General features: G+C 38.0%; 1 protein-coding gene across 1 annotated transcript; it reads right to left on the reverse strand.

Annotated features, from left to right (window-relative positions):
• Positions 1–2,337: 2,337 nt before the first annotated feature.
• On the reverse strand, positions 2,338–18,113 carry acer2 (alkaline ceramidase 2). Its single transcript, XM_005458714.4, has 6 exons — positions 17,717–18,113; positions 17,225–17,339; positions 14,362–14,503; positions 13,130–13,267; positions 5,551–5,688; positions 2,338–4,382 (listed from the first exon to the last, which is right to left on the reverse strand). Exons 1-6 carry the CDS (start codon positions 17,828–17,830, stop codon positions 4,199–4,201), a joined length of 831 nt encoding a protein of 276 aa, XP_005458771.1. The 5' UTR covers positions 17,831–18,113; the 3' UTR covers positions 2,338–4,198.
• Positions 18,114–18,982: the final 869 nt, after the last annotated feature.

An 18,982-nucleotide genomic window follows, 5' to 3' on the forward strand; every position in this document is an offset into this window, starting at 1 on the left:
GATTGCCGTGTCTGGGAACCAATGGTTTCCTTTTGTGATCTGAGAAGGCGGGACTTCCTCCATGAGAGGGTCTCTAGCCCCATTACAGTGGCAGATAGTACTGGTTACGAGGTGGTTAATCATTTATAGCGTAATTTATTACCCATTAACTAAATACGTGTATGATATACGACAGGAATACATAAGTAAACTTCATCACAGCCATAAGGCTATAAATAGTAATTCAAGTTGACGTGGAATAAATAATAATCCATCCATTTATGCAGTTTTTTTAGGCTGCAGGGTATTAAATCAATCACTAAGTCAAAGACTAATAAATATGGACATCTCAGCTGATGTTAAATATTAAAATTAATCTATTTTTGAGACAGGATTGAGTTGCTTCACAACACTTTATTACAGGTCGTTTTGTAATGCAAACTTCATGCTTTTACTAACAAGAATTGAAATTGACATTGTAAAGAGTATAATTACAATTGTAGTTACATAAAATATAAATTAGGGGTGTTTCATAGCCTTCCTTTAGTTACTTGAAGGTTTTTAATGAATATTTAAGATTTCATGTTTTTAACACCTTACCTCACAGTGTCTTTTCCAAAGACTTGTTTAGTCCTGATGAAGAAAGAACTCCAGAGAACACCCAAAATAAAGCAGGCTGGATCTCATGTTTCACTCTTGTGTTTAAATGTCAGCAAAGAAAAACAAAAAAAAGATCCAGTTTAATGAGACACAAACTGCCTAGATGAGATGCTTCTTTATTGTTTATTTTAAAAACACACTGAAATTTTCTGCTTTCTTAGGCTTAATCTTTATAAGGTGGATGTGATGTTTATGCCTTTTGGAGGGTGTAATTGTCCCTGCTTTATATTTTATTTACAGTGTTCTTTTGAACTTGTTATTTTGCTGTTGTAAACATCAGTACCTTCTTAGAAATTACATTTAACTTTACAGTTGATCAGTGTGGCATACTGTTAAAATACGTTAGGCCTTTATTAAAACGTACATGTGGATTAGGGCAAATATGCATGGGGCCATGTGAAAAAATAAGCATCCTCATGATTCAGTAGCTTGTACAACCACCTGTAGCAGTAATAAATGTGACTTTATCAGTCTCTCACAGCATTGTGGAGGAATTGTGTCCCACTCTTCTTTACAGCGTTGCTTCAGTTCATGGAAACTTGCAGGTATCGACTTGTGCACCGCTCACTTAAGGTCCCACCTCACTGTTACAGTCAGGCTCAGGTCTGGGCTTTGACTGGGCCATTGCAGTGCCTGGATTCTTTTCTTTTTCAGCTATTGTGTTATAGATTTGCTGCTGTGCTCAGGATCATTGTCCTGTTGCGTGGCACAATTTGGGCCAAGCTTTAACTAGCTAGTCTCCTCTATCCAAAGGAGAAGTCTTTCTCAGATGAAACTTGCAAAACCGTAAATCTAATCTTTAGATTTATGTTCAATCATCCAGGTAAGGAAATCCCAGAAAGCTGTTCATCTGAACATTTTGTTTTCAGCTGGAGAAATGTCTCATCACTCATCCAAGTGAATTCTTCAGTCTGAAGAAGACTTGAAGAAGTCACCTGGATTAGTGACAAAATGTTTCTTTCACAGAGAAAGGGACATCCAGATGAACAGAATCGGCATTCTTGAATTTGCAAACCTAAACCATTCTACCATATTATAGAGAAGAGGCAACCCTTTCAAACAATGCCAGACCCCTCCACCCCCTTTTTACTATCATTTAACATGCTAAATGAGCTTTTATAGAGGCGCTCGCAATTGTTAATTTATTTAATCAAGTGCATTTGATTAGCAGCACCTGGCTAATGTTGTTGAACAAGTAAGAATGCACTTAGTTGTTCACATGACTTTATATTGCCATGCATATTATTGGATTTGTCATTTAAAAATAAAATCTGTTCACATGTACTACTTTTGGTATGAAATTGAAGAAATATTTGATTAATTCAATAACAATTTTAATTTTTTTTATTCGCTTACATTGAAAAGTGACAGTTCTGTAGATTTATTCAATTAGATGTGGGAAAATTTCGCCCCCTAGTGACTAAAATTGTGTTTTGCGTCACTGTGAGTCAGCCTGCTGAAAACCTACAAGAGTGGCAAAAGTGTAGAGTGAAACAAGCACTTCTGATAAAGTATTTATTCCAAGATAAACACGGAATAGACACAAACAGTCATTTGGGGGATTTATTGAGTTTTATTGCATAAAATAATATATTAATTATCTAATCTATTACACATATTCATTTACAAAAAAAGGATCATTAATGAAAATAAATATTTCTGTGCAGTTCATTTGCACTGTCAAAGCAGGCAGAGAAATGCTGAGATCTATATACATGTAGGTTAATAAAAACACATTAAGTCATAGCCAAGACAACCTTCATGGTGCAGACAGAAAGAGGCTGCTGCTTTCAAATTCCTTGATCTGATACTAATTCACTGACTTACTTCGCAAGTATCATCACTCAACAAACCCACCATCATTAGTTCCCTGTATAATTTGCAGCACAGTTTTATGTACTCATTGCATTGTTCACATTTTCCATTGTCAGTTATCCCAAAAGGCTTCTCATGAAGATACATTAAAAATGTTTATCAACAAAGTTAGTAATAATGCAATATGAAAATTATTCACCTTCAGCTTTGGCTGCACTTCATGTAGAAAAATAGAAATGGTTTATAATAAGAAAATACATCATGTTGTTACAAAACTATTGCTTGGGAATATCATGTAAAACATGATTCATTTGACCTATCATGAGTCCACAAGTTATTTTGGCTGTTTGACTTCCCAGAGTCCTCTGCGGGAGGACAGGAGTAAAATGATATTAGTTAAAAGGCTAGAGGCAGATTTCAGGAACATGTCCAACAAAGTAAAAAAGAAAAAAATGCTTTGGAGAGCTTTGTCTTTCAGGGATTTGGTCTGCAGCATTCAAAAGACATCCCTTTTGTATCCTACATGCATATTTTTTTTTCCTTTTTTGCTAAATAAAAAGTAAATTAAAGTTTTAGCTTTTGGTCGGAGGAATTAAAAAAATCATACCTCCAAAGACTACAACTGCTAGCAGATACCAGATGGTTTGCATCTTCTTTCCAAACGTTTTCTAAAACTGCAAAGCACAATCAACTTCATTCTCCTTTGGAATCCATTACATAGTGTTTAAGGCCAAACAAAGTTTGAAATAATAATATCCCTGAAGGGCAGTTGAGAAGTCTGGGTTGAAAGTATAAACCTTCGTAATTAGAGGCTAAACATAAGCAAGCTAATTGTTTGATTAAATAAATGCAGATATTATATTTTAAAATGCTACGCGCACGTCACATTCAGATTTTTGGGTTTCTACATTGGGTGCCAATATTAAAAAGGTACCTGGTCATTCACTAATATATGAATGGTATTATTTTCTTGAGAGTATTATTGCCTATTAAATAAGGAAATATATACAGGTATATATTAAACACTTTCCTCATTTAGTATTCTAAAAAAAGAAAAATTACAGTAGCATGCTTAAAGTAAAACTGAACAGATCTGTAGCAGAAATTTCCCATGTGTTTCTGACGTTTTTCATCAAAAAGCCTGTCGGCACGGGCGGGCAGGCGTACAGCACGAGGCCTTGCATAAATGACCTTCGTGTAACGCTTTAGTAACATTTTATGAACCAATAAAGCTTGCTGTTGATTTGCTTAGTGTATTAGAAACGTGACGCTTTAATGCGCGAGGCATTAATCACAGTTAATAAATCCAGTGCTTTATTGTTTCTAAACATGGTTTCATGAGTGCACTCATGAGGTGTTATTTTTTTACTCTTGTAAAGGCAACATAAGTCTTTACAGTGAGGTTTTCTCAGTTACCAGAAACTGTAGAAAATCTTCTCTTTAAAGTATCAAATGCAAAATACTAATACTTACACTCTTAAGAGATTTTAATAACCTCTTATGCAAAGCCTGAGATAGGTTTGTAACACTGTAAAGGTTTCTTGGCTTTGATATTAAAGAGTAGTTGTGTGTCGTGTAAAACAACCTGTTGTTCTTTGACCGAGTTGCATAAACATGTGCCAAATGCAAAATCCTTTCGGTCAGCCAAAACGTGCATCACGTACATCCTCAAGTCGCAAGAGCACACGTTGATGCGAGATGAATCACAGATGGTGTGTCTCGGTGTGAAAGCATCAGCGTTGCTTTAAGTCACCTTTATAGTAGACTTATGGACGCAGAGTAGGGAAACATATGGCACACCAATGAAGGCCCATTTCTCATTGGGCCAGAACATGATGACGGGACCTCGCTCCGGTGCCTCGGTAGCAACATCAAAGTAGGCGAAGCAAACGCAACCCAAATAGGAAGCCAGACAGATGAGGATGTGCCTGTAAGAGCAAAATGATCATGAATAAGCCTAAGCTGTGAAATGATTTACAGGCACAGCTGTAAAAGTTTAACAGTGTCTTGTTTTCCCTAAAACAAATCTGGGGAAACCTGCAGTCAGCTGAGACTGAAGAAGTCACTTGGATGAGTGACAGTGGGGTTTCTCCCACTGAAAACACTATATCCAGATGAACAGAATCAACTTTTTGGGATTTGTCCAACTACTTCTACAGTAATGTGAGAAAAGAAAGTTTTCACAGGACTCTATGCAGTTTGAAGAATAAAAAATCAAAATAAGCAGACTTTCATAGGAATTAAGAGGGTAAGTAACAGTCAGGTTCTGCTAAACAATTGCACTTGATTAACTAATTACCAGTGTGAACACTTCTATGAAACCAGAAGTTTTGAAAGTTTGCTGGTCTAAAACATTCAGGTATTGGTTCTCACAATGACAGCCAATTCACCTGAGACCATGCAGAGAAATTGCAAAAAAAAAAACAAAAAAACAAAAAAAAACAACAGCTACATCTCAGAACCGCATTTAGCATGTCACATGTTAAAGTTTAAGACATTATAATAATAATAATGATGATAATAATAACAATAATAATTCCTCTCTGCATTTAACCCATTCACTCTGTGAAGCAGAAAGCCCCTTATCTCAAAAAAGACTATGACAGCATGCTGTGGCAGGACCATACCCACAAACCTCAATTAAATAAAGCAACACTGTAAAGAACGCAAGGCCAAATTTTCCCCACAATGATGTGAGAGGCTGATACAGTCATATGGAAAACAAGTTATTCAAGTTAATGCTGAAAGGTGGTTCTACAAATTTCTAATTCACATGACTTAATTTCTCAAATCCCTCTTTTCTGTTTAATTTACCTTCAGTCTATTGAAGCTACTGCCTAGTTGCCCCCACCCTCCTTCCTCCTCATATAAAACACATAAATCACCTGAAATGAAAACTGGTTGACATTTTGAAACAACACTGCTAATTTATTCATTTGTTTTAAGAAAAAAAGTATACACTGCAACTGTAACTGTAACAGTGTAAATAAAATTATTTTGCCTTTTAGTCTCACAGGATAAAATACACATTGTGAATAAATGACACCATTAACACCTTATACAGCACTGAGTTTTCAGAGTCGACTTTGAGCTTACCAAGCACAGTGTAGGTAGGGAAAGTTGACAGATGACCACACTTCGCAGAATATCCTGTCACTGATCCAGCAAAGCAGAGCCAGCGCCCACCAGATCCCTGAGATCAGGCCCAGCTTGAACACACGTGGGTTTTCACACCTGTGATGACACAGTGAAGAACAATGTGAGCTGTGAAAACACAAATGCACCCATCTTGATGATTTATTCAGCATATAAATAGAAACAGTTCAATTTGTTAAAATAGCAATAGATTTCCTAGAATTACAGATTAAACTGATTTTCTTGAAACAATCTGAAATTTTTAAAAATAAATGAAATTAATCATATATGTAAAGTATATTGCTGCTAAACCCACTTAGGCCACTTGTGGGCAGCATACCTATGCATCATTTATTCCTCTTCCTCTTTCACATCCAGACGACACAGACAAACATTAACATTTATTTTGAGGCACACGTTCGCATTTTTGTCTTAAAATAACTCCATTATCTAATATCTAGCTCGTCAGCTGCCAACTCTCCCAATGACATTCACTTACATAATCATTTAATCCACTATAAAAAATACTCATCATAGTGGAAATGTTCTCAGTTTTAGCAAACTAACATTAAAATATTGATCCTCACTTTCAGGTTTACATTTCTTTTTATGAAAAAAATATTTCTGAAAATCTTATTTCTTGCCGAAAGCATCTTAAGCCTCTGAGCCGCCTCCTCATCATACGCGGTTGCTTCCAGGACTTACTGGCATTTTTGCCCAATTTTGGTGCTCTAAAAGTAGGAGGATTTTCAGCAATTTTAATGGCAACGATGATTTCTCCAGCTAGATTTATCTGCACAAATATCCTCATGGATACACCTCTGACCTAGAGAGATGTGCTAATCCAGAGTGCCACTGCCAAACTATTCTTAGTCTTGCCCTCCTTAGGCACACCAGTCAGAGCCAGGCCAAACACTGAGTGCAGAGACAAAGACGGGGACACAGAAGCCTGACTGTGACTAAACGGTGCTGACGATACAGGACTGGCAGTTTGTCACCTGCCCTTAAGTCAGTGCATTTGATGAAGTCAAACCATTTAAGAAGCCTCTGGCTTTGAGTCACCATTGTTTCAAGGTGACACGAATCCCTGGATGACACAGAACCTTTCCAGCTCAACAGCATAACCTGATTGAGCTGAACGGCAAACATCACTGTCACGCAGAGGCTCAGGAATCTTTTTAAGCAGAGGTGAACGAGTTTACACTGACAGTGAAAGCAGAGATTAGATTAATTAGCAGTCAGTTGCAATCACACTGACTGATAAAGGCGGTCTGGTCTCTGGGAATGTGGGAGTCATTCAGGCGAAAAATCTCCGAAAGCTCTGACACCATTTGTCACTGACCTTCAGAGCCCAACCAAAACCATGTGAAGAACACTCAGATTTATTTTTATTTAAACAAAAAGACACTTTTCCTATTTAATTAATTTAATATAATTCGCACTATAATCATAAGACTGTGGAAATGTGGAATCTGGCCAGTAAGGAATACTAAGCTTGCCAGCATTGCATTATATGGACAAAAGTATTAGACCACACATCATAACCTTTGAATTCAGGCATTTCATTCAGTCCCACTGTCATAGGTGCATAAAATCAAGCACCTGGCCATTCAATCTGCCTTTGCACTTTGTAAACATTGGTGAAAGAATGGTTTATTATAAAGAGCTCACGGAATTTCAGCATGAAACTGTAATACGATGCCACCGGTGGATTAAATCAACTCAGTCACTGAGCACGCCGACGAGTGCTAGGGGACATAGAGTGTAAAAAGTCGCAAATGCTCTGCTGACTCATTAACTGCAGAGCTCCAAACTTTCTCTGGCATTAACATCAGCACAAAAACTGCATGCTGGGAGCTTCATGGCCGAGCAATTCCTGTAGATGTAACATATCAGTGGACCCGTACATTTATCTGCATACTATATGTTCGGAAGTGGATGACTCCCTGGAAGCAGTGAGAAATAGTGCTGCATCTTTATTTTCTACATCTTTTATTTAAAAAATAATAACAGCTGCAGAAATTGCAAAATTTACCCATCACACCAGAATTAAAGATTTCATATCTTAAAGTAAGTGTGCTGGTGAACTGAACTGGTAAACTGCCTCTATTACATAACTTGCCCAGAGAGAAGCAGGAAAAAAAGGGTGTCACAGCTATGAAACTGCAACAGGAAGTACAAAAATAGATGGCCAGTGATGCATCTTCCCACTGGGAAGTGGGTCATTAAATTGTCATCAATACTGTAAAATACTGATTGTTCCAATTAATCATAGAATAGAACAAGAGTAGCAAAATCTCTTTATATTACAATTTAAGTGTCAAAGTGTTAAAAAAAAATATAAACTAATCAATAACTGAGAAGATGTGAAGACAAGATATGTGAAAGCAAGAAAAGAAAGCTTAATATGGGGCTTATGCATTAAAAATGCACAGACCTCAAAACAGAAAGTCAATGAAACAAACTTTAAAAACAGATGTGAGCACTGCTGGCAAAGGTAGAAAAAAATCCTTCCGATTCATTGAATCAAAACTGGGGGAAAATGATTATTTCTCCTTAGTTGCATGAATGTGTTCATAAAATGACCTTAGAACGGGAGTTTCTATCTGTATGTCTGCACGATTCAGTTAGCTACAGGAAGATCAGTAACCGACTAAAACTTAGAAGAAGCACAGATGGGCTAGTAATCAGGAAGTACAGGGGGAGACACAACACTGCTATTAGAGCCACTGTGACATCCTTATAGACATTATGCTGTTCATAGCGCTTTAGCTGAACAACAAGCCTCTGAAAAAACAGACAGGCGTGCCCTTCAGACTTGGCAGATTAGAGATTATGACATGCAGTGCAAAAAAACAACAAAAACAAACCAACAACAACCTCTGTGGATAGCATCATTTAAAAAAAACAAAACAAAAAAACTTGCTTGCTGTCTGGCAAGATGAAAAAAACAAACAAAAACACAAGAAGAACTGTACTGAATGATGGGGGAAAGCGCTTTCAAACAACATACATTCTTAACACAATCCCTTGACAAATAACTGAAATTAAAATGTTTATTTCTAATACTTGGTTGAAAACCCTTTGCTGGCAATGACAGCAAAGGGACAGTCAAAGTCTTCAAACATTGGCAGATGCTGGGTTCCCTCCTTTATAATGCTCTGGCAGGCCTTTACTGCAGCGACTTTCAGTATCTGTTTGTTTGTGGGCCTTTCTGTCCGAAGTTTAGTCTTCAACAAGTGAAATGCATGCTCAACTGGGTTAAGATCAGGTGACTGACTTGGCTCTTCAAAAATATTCCACTTCTTTGCTTGAATAACCTTCTGGGTTGGTTTGGCTATATGTTTTGAGTCATTGGTCGGTGTTTCTGTATTATGAAACACCAACCAACCAGTTTAACTGCATTTAGCTGGATGCGTGTCAATTGCCTGCTTCTGTCAATAAACACTAGTGTCCCAGTGCGGCTGGCAGCCATGCACGCCAATGCCATCACACTGCCTCCGCTGTGTTTTACAGATGATGATGTATGCTTTGGATCATGAGCTGTTCCACGCCTTGTCCACACTTTTTTCTTGCCATCATTCTCACCACTCTATTCTCATCTTGGTTTCATCTGTCCGAAGAATGTTTTTCCAGAACTCTGCTGGCTTTTTAGATGATTTTTAGCAAAGTCCAATCTGGCCTTTCTGGGGGTGATGAGTGGCACAGTCACATAGTCTTCTCTGTATGCTATACTTGGATATCAAAAGGCTAATCTCCTGAAGGGTGTTGTTCACCTGGTTGGCTGTGGTGAAGGGGTTTCTCTTCACCATGGAAATGACTCTGTGATCATTCACCAATGTTCTACTATTGTAGCAATTTTTGGGATGTTTTTTTTTCCTGTTTTTCCAGCTTAAGGATGGCTTGTTTCATCTGCATGGAGAGCTCCTTTGAACACAAAAGCCAAGGAGCTCTCCAATGTCTACTGTCTGGTCACAGCAAAATCTTCTAAATGAAAGAACTACACCTCAAATCAACTCCAGGAACTGCCCACACCTGTCGATGAAATTGAATCAATTGTCCAATTACTTTTGGCCCATTTTTTTAAAAAAAAAGGTGGTACATGTTGAGGGGGAGAAACTCCTAAACCCTTCATCCAATCTGAATGTGGATACACTCAAATGAAAGCTGTGAGTCGACACATTATGTCTATGCCGATTATATAACTGTACTTGGAATATGTTTCAGTAAACAGGTAAAAAAAATGTGACATTTTAATCATAAACGTGGAGCAATAAAGCAACAGCAAAGAGCAGCTGTGAGTATCATCTCAAAGAAATTCCCAATAAACACTTTTTTGATAAAAAAAAGAAGAAGAAAAAAAAAAAGAGTAAATATTGAACTGCTAACTTCATCATATGGACAGAACTATGCTCACTTCTGTTGTAAACATTATACATCAAGTCAGTTGGCCTGAAATATTTTACATAAGTTACTCTTATCGAGCCAACTCCCCTTTCCTGCCAGCAAATATATGTTGACAAAAACTTCCCCACATAGCCGGATATCTGGAAAACTGCGCCCATCAGCCAGGAGATTATAGAAGGATGTGAGATAAGATACATGACATTAGATTAGTGCTTCTGCTTTGAGAGAAAGTGCTGGGGAATCTGAGGAGTATAAATTGTGGGAGGCAAAGATATGTGACTCTCCTTGCACTCGACTGTACAAAACAGAGGTCTGTGGCATACGTGACACAAAGCTGGACAATAATTAAATTTATCACTCACGTTTCAGCAACTCCCATTCCTGTGGATCGTTTCAAAGCTGATGAACAGCTATTTTTTTCCCCTAAATATGGACCAAAATTTCTTGGTTGAACTTTGTTGAATCTTTGCCACAAATAAAATGGGTCTTTCTTGTAAATGAGACATTCAGTCTCAATGGGACTAAAGGTTAAATAAATAAAAATTGAACCTCTCTAGTACACGGCTGAGTCTCCACTGGAAAGAAAACGGTTATTAGAAACATATACCTAATACATTGGCCATAAATAACACTGAAGCTTCAATATGTGGAGTCAAAACACCAGTGGGTGACTTCACTGTGCCTACATCCATCTTTTAACAGAAACAGGATGCTTTTATTTCCTTCCCCAATCATGTTACTATTTAACCTTATTATCTGTGATATGTTCCATGAGCTGTTTCACATACATCAAATTCATAATAAGATCTTAAAACTTACTATGACACTAACAACGTTCTCCATTTGCGTTGGTTTCACGCGTCACGCCCAGTGTACATTGCCCATACGTAACTTTGCAGTCACTAAACATTGTGTCCGTAATGGAATTTTCTTCTACACACCACTTTGAAAAAATGCTGCAGGCTAGTTATAATAATATTAAAGTATTCCAGGTTTGTAATTTTATATAGTTTTTATTTCAGAAACCCTCTGCATGCTCACAATTGACTCACAGAACATGTTGTTCTTGCTGGCCTAAAAGCTGACTTGGATTGAAACCAACGACTAAGTTTTCTGTCCTTTCTGAGGGCAAAAGTCCATCAGTCGGGGCAACAGGAACTCTCTCACACTTGGAACAACAAAAACAAGCAGTTTCAATGGATGACTGGCACTGGCAGTAATGTGAAGAATTACTAACAGGTTGAACAATAGATGACTTTTGGGGACTGATGGTGGTGAGTAAGGGTTGGGAAACGGAAGCAACGGAATATGCGTCCACGTTACTGTGACGGCTAGGAAGCATTAAGGATGCAAACACACAGAAAAACAGACTGAAAGGATTGTTGTGCTTTCAGGAACTTTCTTCCACATAATAAGTTTGGAACAGACATACCAGACAGTACAAAAAGGTGAAAGGTGGCATGTTAACAATGCACCGACTTCACTATTTGACTTCTGTTATTTAAACAGTTCAAGACTTAAAGAGGTGATAAAGCACATTGTTGATAAGTCAGGTTATCATACTTCCCATGCATCAACTCTGGAACACATTTCCCTGCCTATAAAGGCATAAATGAAACAAAGCCGGAGACTTCATAGAGGACTGCTGGTTTACATTATTTGGGGCTGATAAAAATTCATTCTTTGTGATTTATGCTACATCCTTTGATGCTGCAGTCGCTTCTTATTTACAGCCAATGTTATTTCCAGTTGGGCGCATGCCAGACGTTTCTGCCAAACAAACCTCTGTCAATACCCCTGATCTACAGCCATCCTGTGAGTCACTATAGAAGATGACAACATTTAGGTGGGTGCTAAGTAACGTGATCGCATAAAACCAAAACATATAAAACAATCCAAAGTTTCAGCACTGCTGGACTTTCTCACTTCTAAGTGAGACTCTATTATGTTGGTGAACGAGAACTACATCATTGACTTCACATGGTTTGCATTAACTTTCATGGAAAAAGAGTCTTCATCACCACAGAAAGCTGCCTTAGAGTCAAGCCACTCATATTTCTGTTAGTGAAAGTTACAGTTTTATTCTAACAGAGCAGGCTGTCAGAGGGGAACAATAACTGCCCAGTACAAGACGAATACAGTGCATCCCACAGGGAGTTACTTTTTCCGCAACGCAGAGCAGTTTTCAGCTTTAAACACACATATTTTAGAAAGCCTGTATAGTGAAATTTCACCTGTACAGTGAAATTCTATCAAGTGCAGCTGAATTAGTGCACTTGAAGCCACCCAAACAGAAGAGTTATCAGAATCAGAATACTTTAATAATCTCTAAGGAAATTCTGTTGGTTACGAGAAGAATAAAAGAATAATAACAATAAGAATAAAATACAAATAAAATAAAATACCTAACAAGCTGGAAGACAATCAGAGTGAGTACATTTCGGGAGGTTTTGAGATTGAGACAGGATTTGAAAGTGGAAAGGGAGAGAGCAAAGGTTTCCACTTCCAGGGGTTTGTTTTTGTGATACTATCCCCACTGAGCAAATGTGGCCCTTAGTGACAAAAAACACTGTCTTACCATGGTGTCCGTTGTGGCAGTGATCCTTTGTGTGTGAGTGCGTGTTTTTAAGTGTTTTTCAAATGGACGTGACTAATAAGGGTTAGATTTGACTGAGAATATGCCTGTGACATTGCACACATAACTAGGCCCTCAGAAATACTCTGCTTTATCATCAGTGACACTCAGGAAGGCACCATAATTTGCTAAATAAACATCAAGCTGTGTTAAAGACCATAAACCCATTAGGAACATGTTTACTGAGGTCATAAATTGCGTGAGCAGTAAGATCATTTTCTCACAGACTTCTGCACAATTACACATCTTTTTATAAATCAGCCAACAAAGTCAACACCTACTTCCTGTAAGAAAGAATGCGGATTTATATAAATAAACTTTTACTTTACTTACTTTAGGATCGTCTTCCCTCTTTTGATGCTCAGAGCATGTCCACATTTGATACATAGTCCATTTAGTTTACTCAGTGTGCCACTTCTGGCTCAAACCTACTCGGCTACTTACACTCATCTATGCTGTTTAAACAAACACACACACAGTCTTACGCTTCTGCCTTACCTTTTCAGCTCAGTAATGAGCAGCACGGTACATGGGATTCCCAGAGTCATGAGTGACAGTGAGTTGACAACAGGTTTCACAAAGGCCAGCCCCGTGGTGATCCCTGATAAGATGCCGATGACCACTTTGAATCTCGACCTAGATGGATTAATGAACAAAACAGACAGATATTGCTGCAATACACCATGAAAACAATTGTGAAATACAGAGGGAATGTTTGGATGACTCAGATGTGTTACAGAAATTATTATGACCCACTTAAGGTGCACATAACAAACACGCTCAGCTCTAATCAAAAGGCTGGGCAAAACAAGTCGCAGCTTGAAGTGAGAGCAAGCAGCCGTGACAGCTTGGTGACAATGCAAGGAGAAGTAAAGACATGTGATGCAGCTTTTACTGGTGTCAGCTATCTTAGAAAGGCCTATTATTAAACAGGAGTGTCACAGCAGCTGAGATATCATGTGACAACAGTGAGCTCTAATACAGTAATGTACTAAATGTATATGTTACATATTTGCCCATGTGAAGAAAAAAATGGTTGCCTTGCCTTGCACAGGACAAACCTACACTGTGTCTGCTTTAGTGTTTATTTTTAATTATTGCATTATAAGTATGTGTAACACAGCCACTACCATCAGATGCCACCAGCTGTGAATAATTCCAGTCAGAGCTAAACACTTTTCTTCTCAGCTGCTTGAATGATAATTAAGAGTTAAGAGCATGAAGGATAGGCCTCGGGCCTGATTACTGGTAGAGCTTCTGAATTAAGAAATCACTTAAACACAACCTGGCTAACAAAATGAAGTAGGCTAAATGATCTCAAAAGCAGTAGGACAAGAATCTAAAACACACCAGCAAGTTGTCTCAAACAACCCCAAAATGAAGGTTTTGGAATGGCCTAGTCAAAGTTTGCACCTTAAATCTGATTGAGTTGCTTTGACATGACCTTAAACCATGCTCCAAAATCTTTCAGTGTGGCTGAATTAAAACAATTCTGCAAAGAAGAGAGGGCCAAAATTCCTCCACAGTGATGTAAAAGACTGTAAATTTGTTTGATGATGGGAAACATTTTATTGTGCCAAATATGCAGTAAAAGAAAAAACAATTACGAAAGGGGTAAATACTTTTTCACAGGACTACATATCTACACATGAACATATTTTAAGCTCTTTTTTTTATAATAATACTAATAATAATGATAATAATAATAATAATAGTTGTTATCAACATACCGATCCCTCCTGAATATCCTGGGTAAATACCTCTTTGGAAACCACATGGCTATGGCACACATGAGCACCCATAATATGGCTAGCTCGTCCAGCATTTGGCCAAGAAAGCTGAGAGTCGCATGAAAATAAGTCGATCCAATACCTGGGAGAAGAAAGAGACGCAGAAGCACACCGATAGATGTTTAAGTTTTGTATTCAAAGGGCAGGATAAATGAGACAGTCTGTGTTTTGTTAGGTGCTCCCTCTCTCTTTTATAAAATCAGAACATAACTGAGAATAGCAAACGTAGAGTTAAAATGTTCCCCCTCTAAAACGACGAGTTCAAAACGATAATCGAAAAACAGAGCACAGTTGGAACGCCACAATCATCACACATCGAACAGGACCGGCTGTTATCTACGATGGAAAATTTGGAAGCTGTTTTCAAGCTGCTAAACATGAATGTGGGTTTCAAGTTATTGTGCAAATGTTTGCCAAATGTTTTATTACGAAAGGCAGCCATTGTGTTACAGTGATTGTAAAGGCCTCTTTTGTTGGCCTTTAATTTGCAAACAGTTATTTAGAAATGAAGCTTTGAAATGCTGCAGAGAGATGCAGCAGTCACTCTCCCCTCCTTGTTTATCATGGTAGAACAGACTTTTTAGTATCAGGTGCAACATTTCAGCAGACTTCTTATCAAATCCTGCTCCCACTCAGTTGTTACTAATCATGAAAACCTGTCATGGTTCTCAACCCAGGCATGAGAATGAGCCATTCAAGAAAAGACATAAAGAGGCAGCTACTTCATAATCAGTCAGGCAAAGAAAAAATGGCTAACTAAGGAGTGTTAGTTGGATATAACAGATATTTGAATAGAAGTGAAATGGATAAAAAAGCAAAACTGGATCTTTTTTTTAAGACTGGTCCTTTTTTCTATTAAAACTAAAAGTAGAATCCAGCTTCTTTGTGACTTGACAGGATATGAATATGTTGCCTTCAGGTCAGTGAGGGGTGTAATTTCTTAATTTAAAGCCTTAATTTACACGTTTTTATTTTTGATCTGCTGCCAGATCAAAATATGGATGCAAAGTAGCCAAACTATATGTGCACACAGGCGAAATAAAAAGGAGCTGGATGTTGTTTTTGTACTAGAAACCATAGGCTTGCTTTTCTATTCGAGTCAAAGTTCACCACAACTGCTGAAACAGAGGAAGAGACATGAAACCATGTGACCCGCTGCTGGCACTGGCTTTGTTTTAAAAAGCCTTCAGAGTCAAAGAAAAGAAAATGGATGCAGTCCAAGATACACAGATAAGGATTTATGGTATGGACCAAGAATGTTCAACTGTCTGAGAGGCTCCAACAAAGCAAGGAGACTGCGTTTATTCCCCTTTACATTGGACCACAAATGGACCACAGAGGAAAACACCCAGCTCGAGTTCTTTAAATCTGACCCATAGATCCTGCTACTCAGTCAGTTATGCAAATCTTGTTCAACTACTTTTTTTTTTCCTGACACCAAGGTCACCGCCTTGGAACAGAGGTGGGGTCGCTCTCGGGTTATCTTTGCTGACAGGGCAACCCGAGCATCTGCAAAACAGCATCGATGGGAAAAGCCTCTCAATTGAACTGCCTACATGGAGAAGCACCATTAAAGGCCTAAATATTGAATGAGACATAATGAATTCAAAATCAATCTAAACAGAGGCCCCAACAGTGCCACTGCAGTACAAACGTATACAGATCACTCCTTTGGTCTAAAACCTGGAAACTAGTTCAAATTAAATGTCCATCGTAACTGCCTAGAGACCAAGTCGACAAACTTTAACCTTCTGGTTTGTACTAGTTAACAGTCCAAACCCCTCAGATACTTTATTTTTCCATGAGAGTAAGCAAAGGAGAAAAAAATAATAATTTTTCTTTACTGTGAATAAAGTCCTACAGGAATACACTATTTTTTAAGTTGGTTTGTGTAAGGACTATTTACTCAGTCCCTTAACCCTTACTTACACATTCATTTAACCAGTTTTGAGCAGTAAAAATACCTCAAATGGCCTTTTTTAGCTTCAAATTTCATCACTTTTGTCATGTGCACAATGACAGTAACGATGATCAACTCAGTTCAAATATATTTAGATGAATATGGCTGTTATGTTTCGTGGGTAAAACTTGACATGAGAGTGTGAGACATTAGATATTTTTCTCCATAAACAAACATTGTAAAACCTAAACCAAAAAAATTAATAAAAAAAACAACAACACTGTCTTCTCTCTGATACACAAAGTAAGGTTTAGTCATACATTTATTAATGCCAAATACTATATTTATGCTCTGAAGACAGTGAATATGAACAGTATGTTAGGGTTAACATCTTAACACTTAACCTAATGCAATCTGACGCAGCAGCCCAGTTATAAAGGCCTCCTTTATAAATTCTATAATGCTCCGTTTCTTTTTACAGTCATAGCAGTGTTACTGGCGCTTATGTACTAGACTGAATTATGCTGATGTGGTTTTCTATTGAGTCTCCTTATGTATGTAAAAAGTGCAGTGCACTACCTCTATCAACAAACCCACATATAAAGCCCAAAAATGACAAAAATCAAACAAGGAGCCCTGCAACAGATGGTCAGGTCCCCACGCAGATCTCAACATCTCAGAGTTAGTCTGAGATTAAAGGAAGAGACAGACTAAACAACAGAAAACTGGCAAATCTTCCCAAGATGCCTGACAAATGGTGATCTGAATGACATCTACTATATTTATTTATTTATTTAAAGCCTTCCTATCTGACGCTTGCTTTATGTACCACGTGTACAGATGAGAAATGAAAAATAAATAAATAAAAAATGAAGGGTTAAGAGAGGTCAGCAGCCAACTTACCGACCACAACTAGCAGTATCCATATGAGGTAAATCCCACTGTTGAAATGTTTTGCATATTGGCGGAACAAGCACATTAATATCGGCGGCAAAACAAAAAACAAAATGTTGCTGATCTGAAATGATAAACAACAGAAAAGTCTTTGTCACTGATCCCGCAGCAAAGAGCCAGCAATGCTCGTCAAAAGTTGATCAGTGTGCGGGCCTCGGTGGCTGTTCAGAAACTGGCATGCAAAACCTGTAAACGGCTACTAACAATAAATATCAAGCAGCCAGACTGCTCAGCTAAGCAGTCGTTAACCTGGGAAGTAAAGCAAAAGAGCCATTAAACTACAAAAGAAAGAAAGGAAAGGGCAGTAAAACAAAACAAGCAGTGCAACGGAGACAACAGCGAGAAGAGGAAATGCAGAAAGGCTATGACTGTAAACAAAACTGTAATATGTAAAACAGCGAGAACAACAACAATAAAAAGCCGCGAGTCCTCAAAACCGACCGTGTTGTAAAACTCAGCGATGCTGGGGTAAATAAGGTAATTGCCTTCACACCAGTCCACATCGGAGCTGCCAGCCTGCAACTGGTCCCAAAACATCACATTAACGTTACTCATGTCTGGACTAGTTCTGTCGGATGGACAGCGCCGAGCAGACAGCACATAAAAACAACCGAGGAGGGGAAAGTCGCTATCCGTCGGCTCCCTGGCAGCACGCTAGATCCTAACGTCTGAGTCCTGGCACGTATCGGCCACCCGAGCCTGTGACACACTGGGGAAATCGTTATGGAGCTGCATTTTGAGCACGTCCTTCTTCCACAAAGCCTCCTGCTCGTCGTGACGCTCTGCCTCGTCCACTGACAGCTGCTTGGTCTGCGACTCAAAGAGTGCTCGGGCTGCAAGAGAATTCGCTCCCGCCTGCTTCCTTCTTCGGTCAAACGTAGGTCAGGAAGGGAGAGCTTAGTTATTTTTGTCACGGTAATTTAAAAAAGAAAAGAGTGGTGGTGGGGGGTGCTGAGATACTTAAAGTTTGTATGTTCAAGTTAGCAGTAGTCAAAGAATACTGGTAATTTATATTTTCTAGCAGACTTTTATATAAAGTGAGCCACATGTTGCCCAGTGTTCAGCAGCTTCTTTCTTTCTTTCTTTCTTTCTTTCTTTCTTTCTTTCTTTCTTTTTTGCTGTCTCTAAAACAGAATTACGGTTAATATCTCCAAATTTCGATTTTCTCGAGAATAATGAATAACAACAATAAATGTCTGCCTTTTTCCCTTCCATAAACTAATCGAGCTTTCTTTTTTTTTATATCACTTTCTTGAAAAAAGACTTAGTTGTAGCTGTTTTGTTTTTATCAGCAACAAGCTTCAACACAAAACTGAACTAAATCCACTGTTTTATTGTTCTTTAAAAGTAGACCCAAGTAAGAAAAACAAAAAGAAACTAAAAAATACAATAAAATAACTAGTGTCTTCATGATTTGCTATTTGTTTTTGTTTATTTTCTATATCTGTATGTTTTTTGTTTTGTGTAAATTTTATGTAATGTGCCTGGAAATTAGACGTTTTGCTAACATGTAATGTTTTCATCTACTAGTGTCCATTCATATGCGTTGTCCCTGTTAAATAAATAAAATAACAGAAAACTAACAAAAATGACATATCTGTTACTTACCGCCTTTGGTGTAAAAGGTGGGTTTGTAAGACTTTAAAACTGATCTAAATACAGTTACAAATCCAAAATGTATGTCCTTCCTCTTCACATTTTTTACAT

The sequence above is a fragment of the Oreochromis niloticus genome, linkage group LG6, assembly GCF_001858045.2.
Source record: "Oreochromis niloticus isolate F11D_XX linkage group LG6, O_niloticus_UMD_NMBU, whole genome shotgun sequence".
Taxonomy (NCBI): Eukaryota; Metazoa; Chordata; class Actinopteri; order Cichliformes; family Cichlidae; genus Oreochromis; species Oreochromis niloticus.

What these genes read in the sequence shown, in the direction of transcription:
- acer2 (XM_005458714.4), bottom strand. Translation starts at nt 17,830, where the DNA reads ATGAGTAACGTTAATGTGATGTTTTGGGACCAGTTGCAGGCTGGCAGC. An exon ending in AGGATATTCAGGAGGGATCG is followed by an intron (nt 13,268 to 14,361) that starts GTATGTTGATAA and finishes TAATCCATCTAG; the next exon opens with GTCGAGATTCAAAGTGGTCA. An exon ending in CTCATTACTGAGCTGAAAAG is followed by an intron (nt 5,689 to 13,129) that starts GTAAGGCAGAAG and finishes GTGTCATCACAG; the next exon opens with GTGTGAAAACCCACGTGTGT.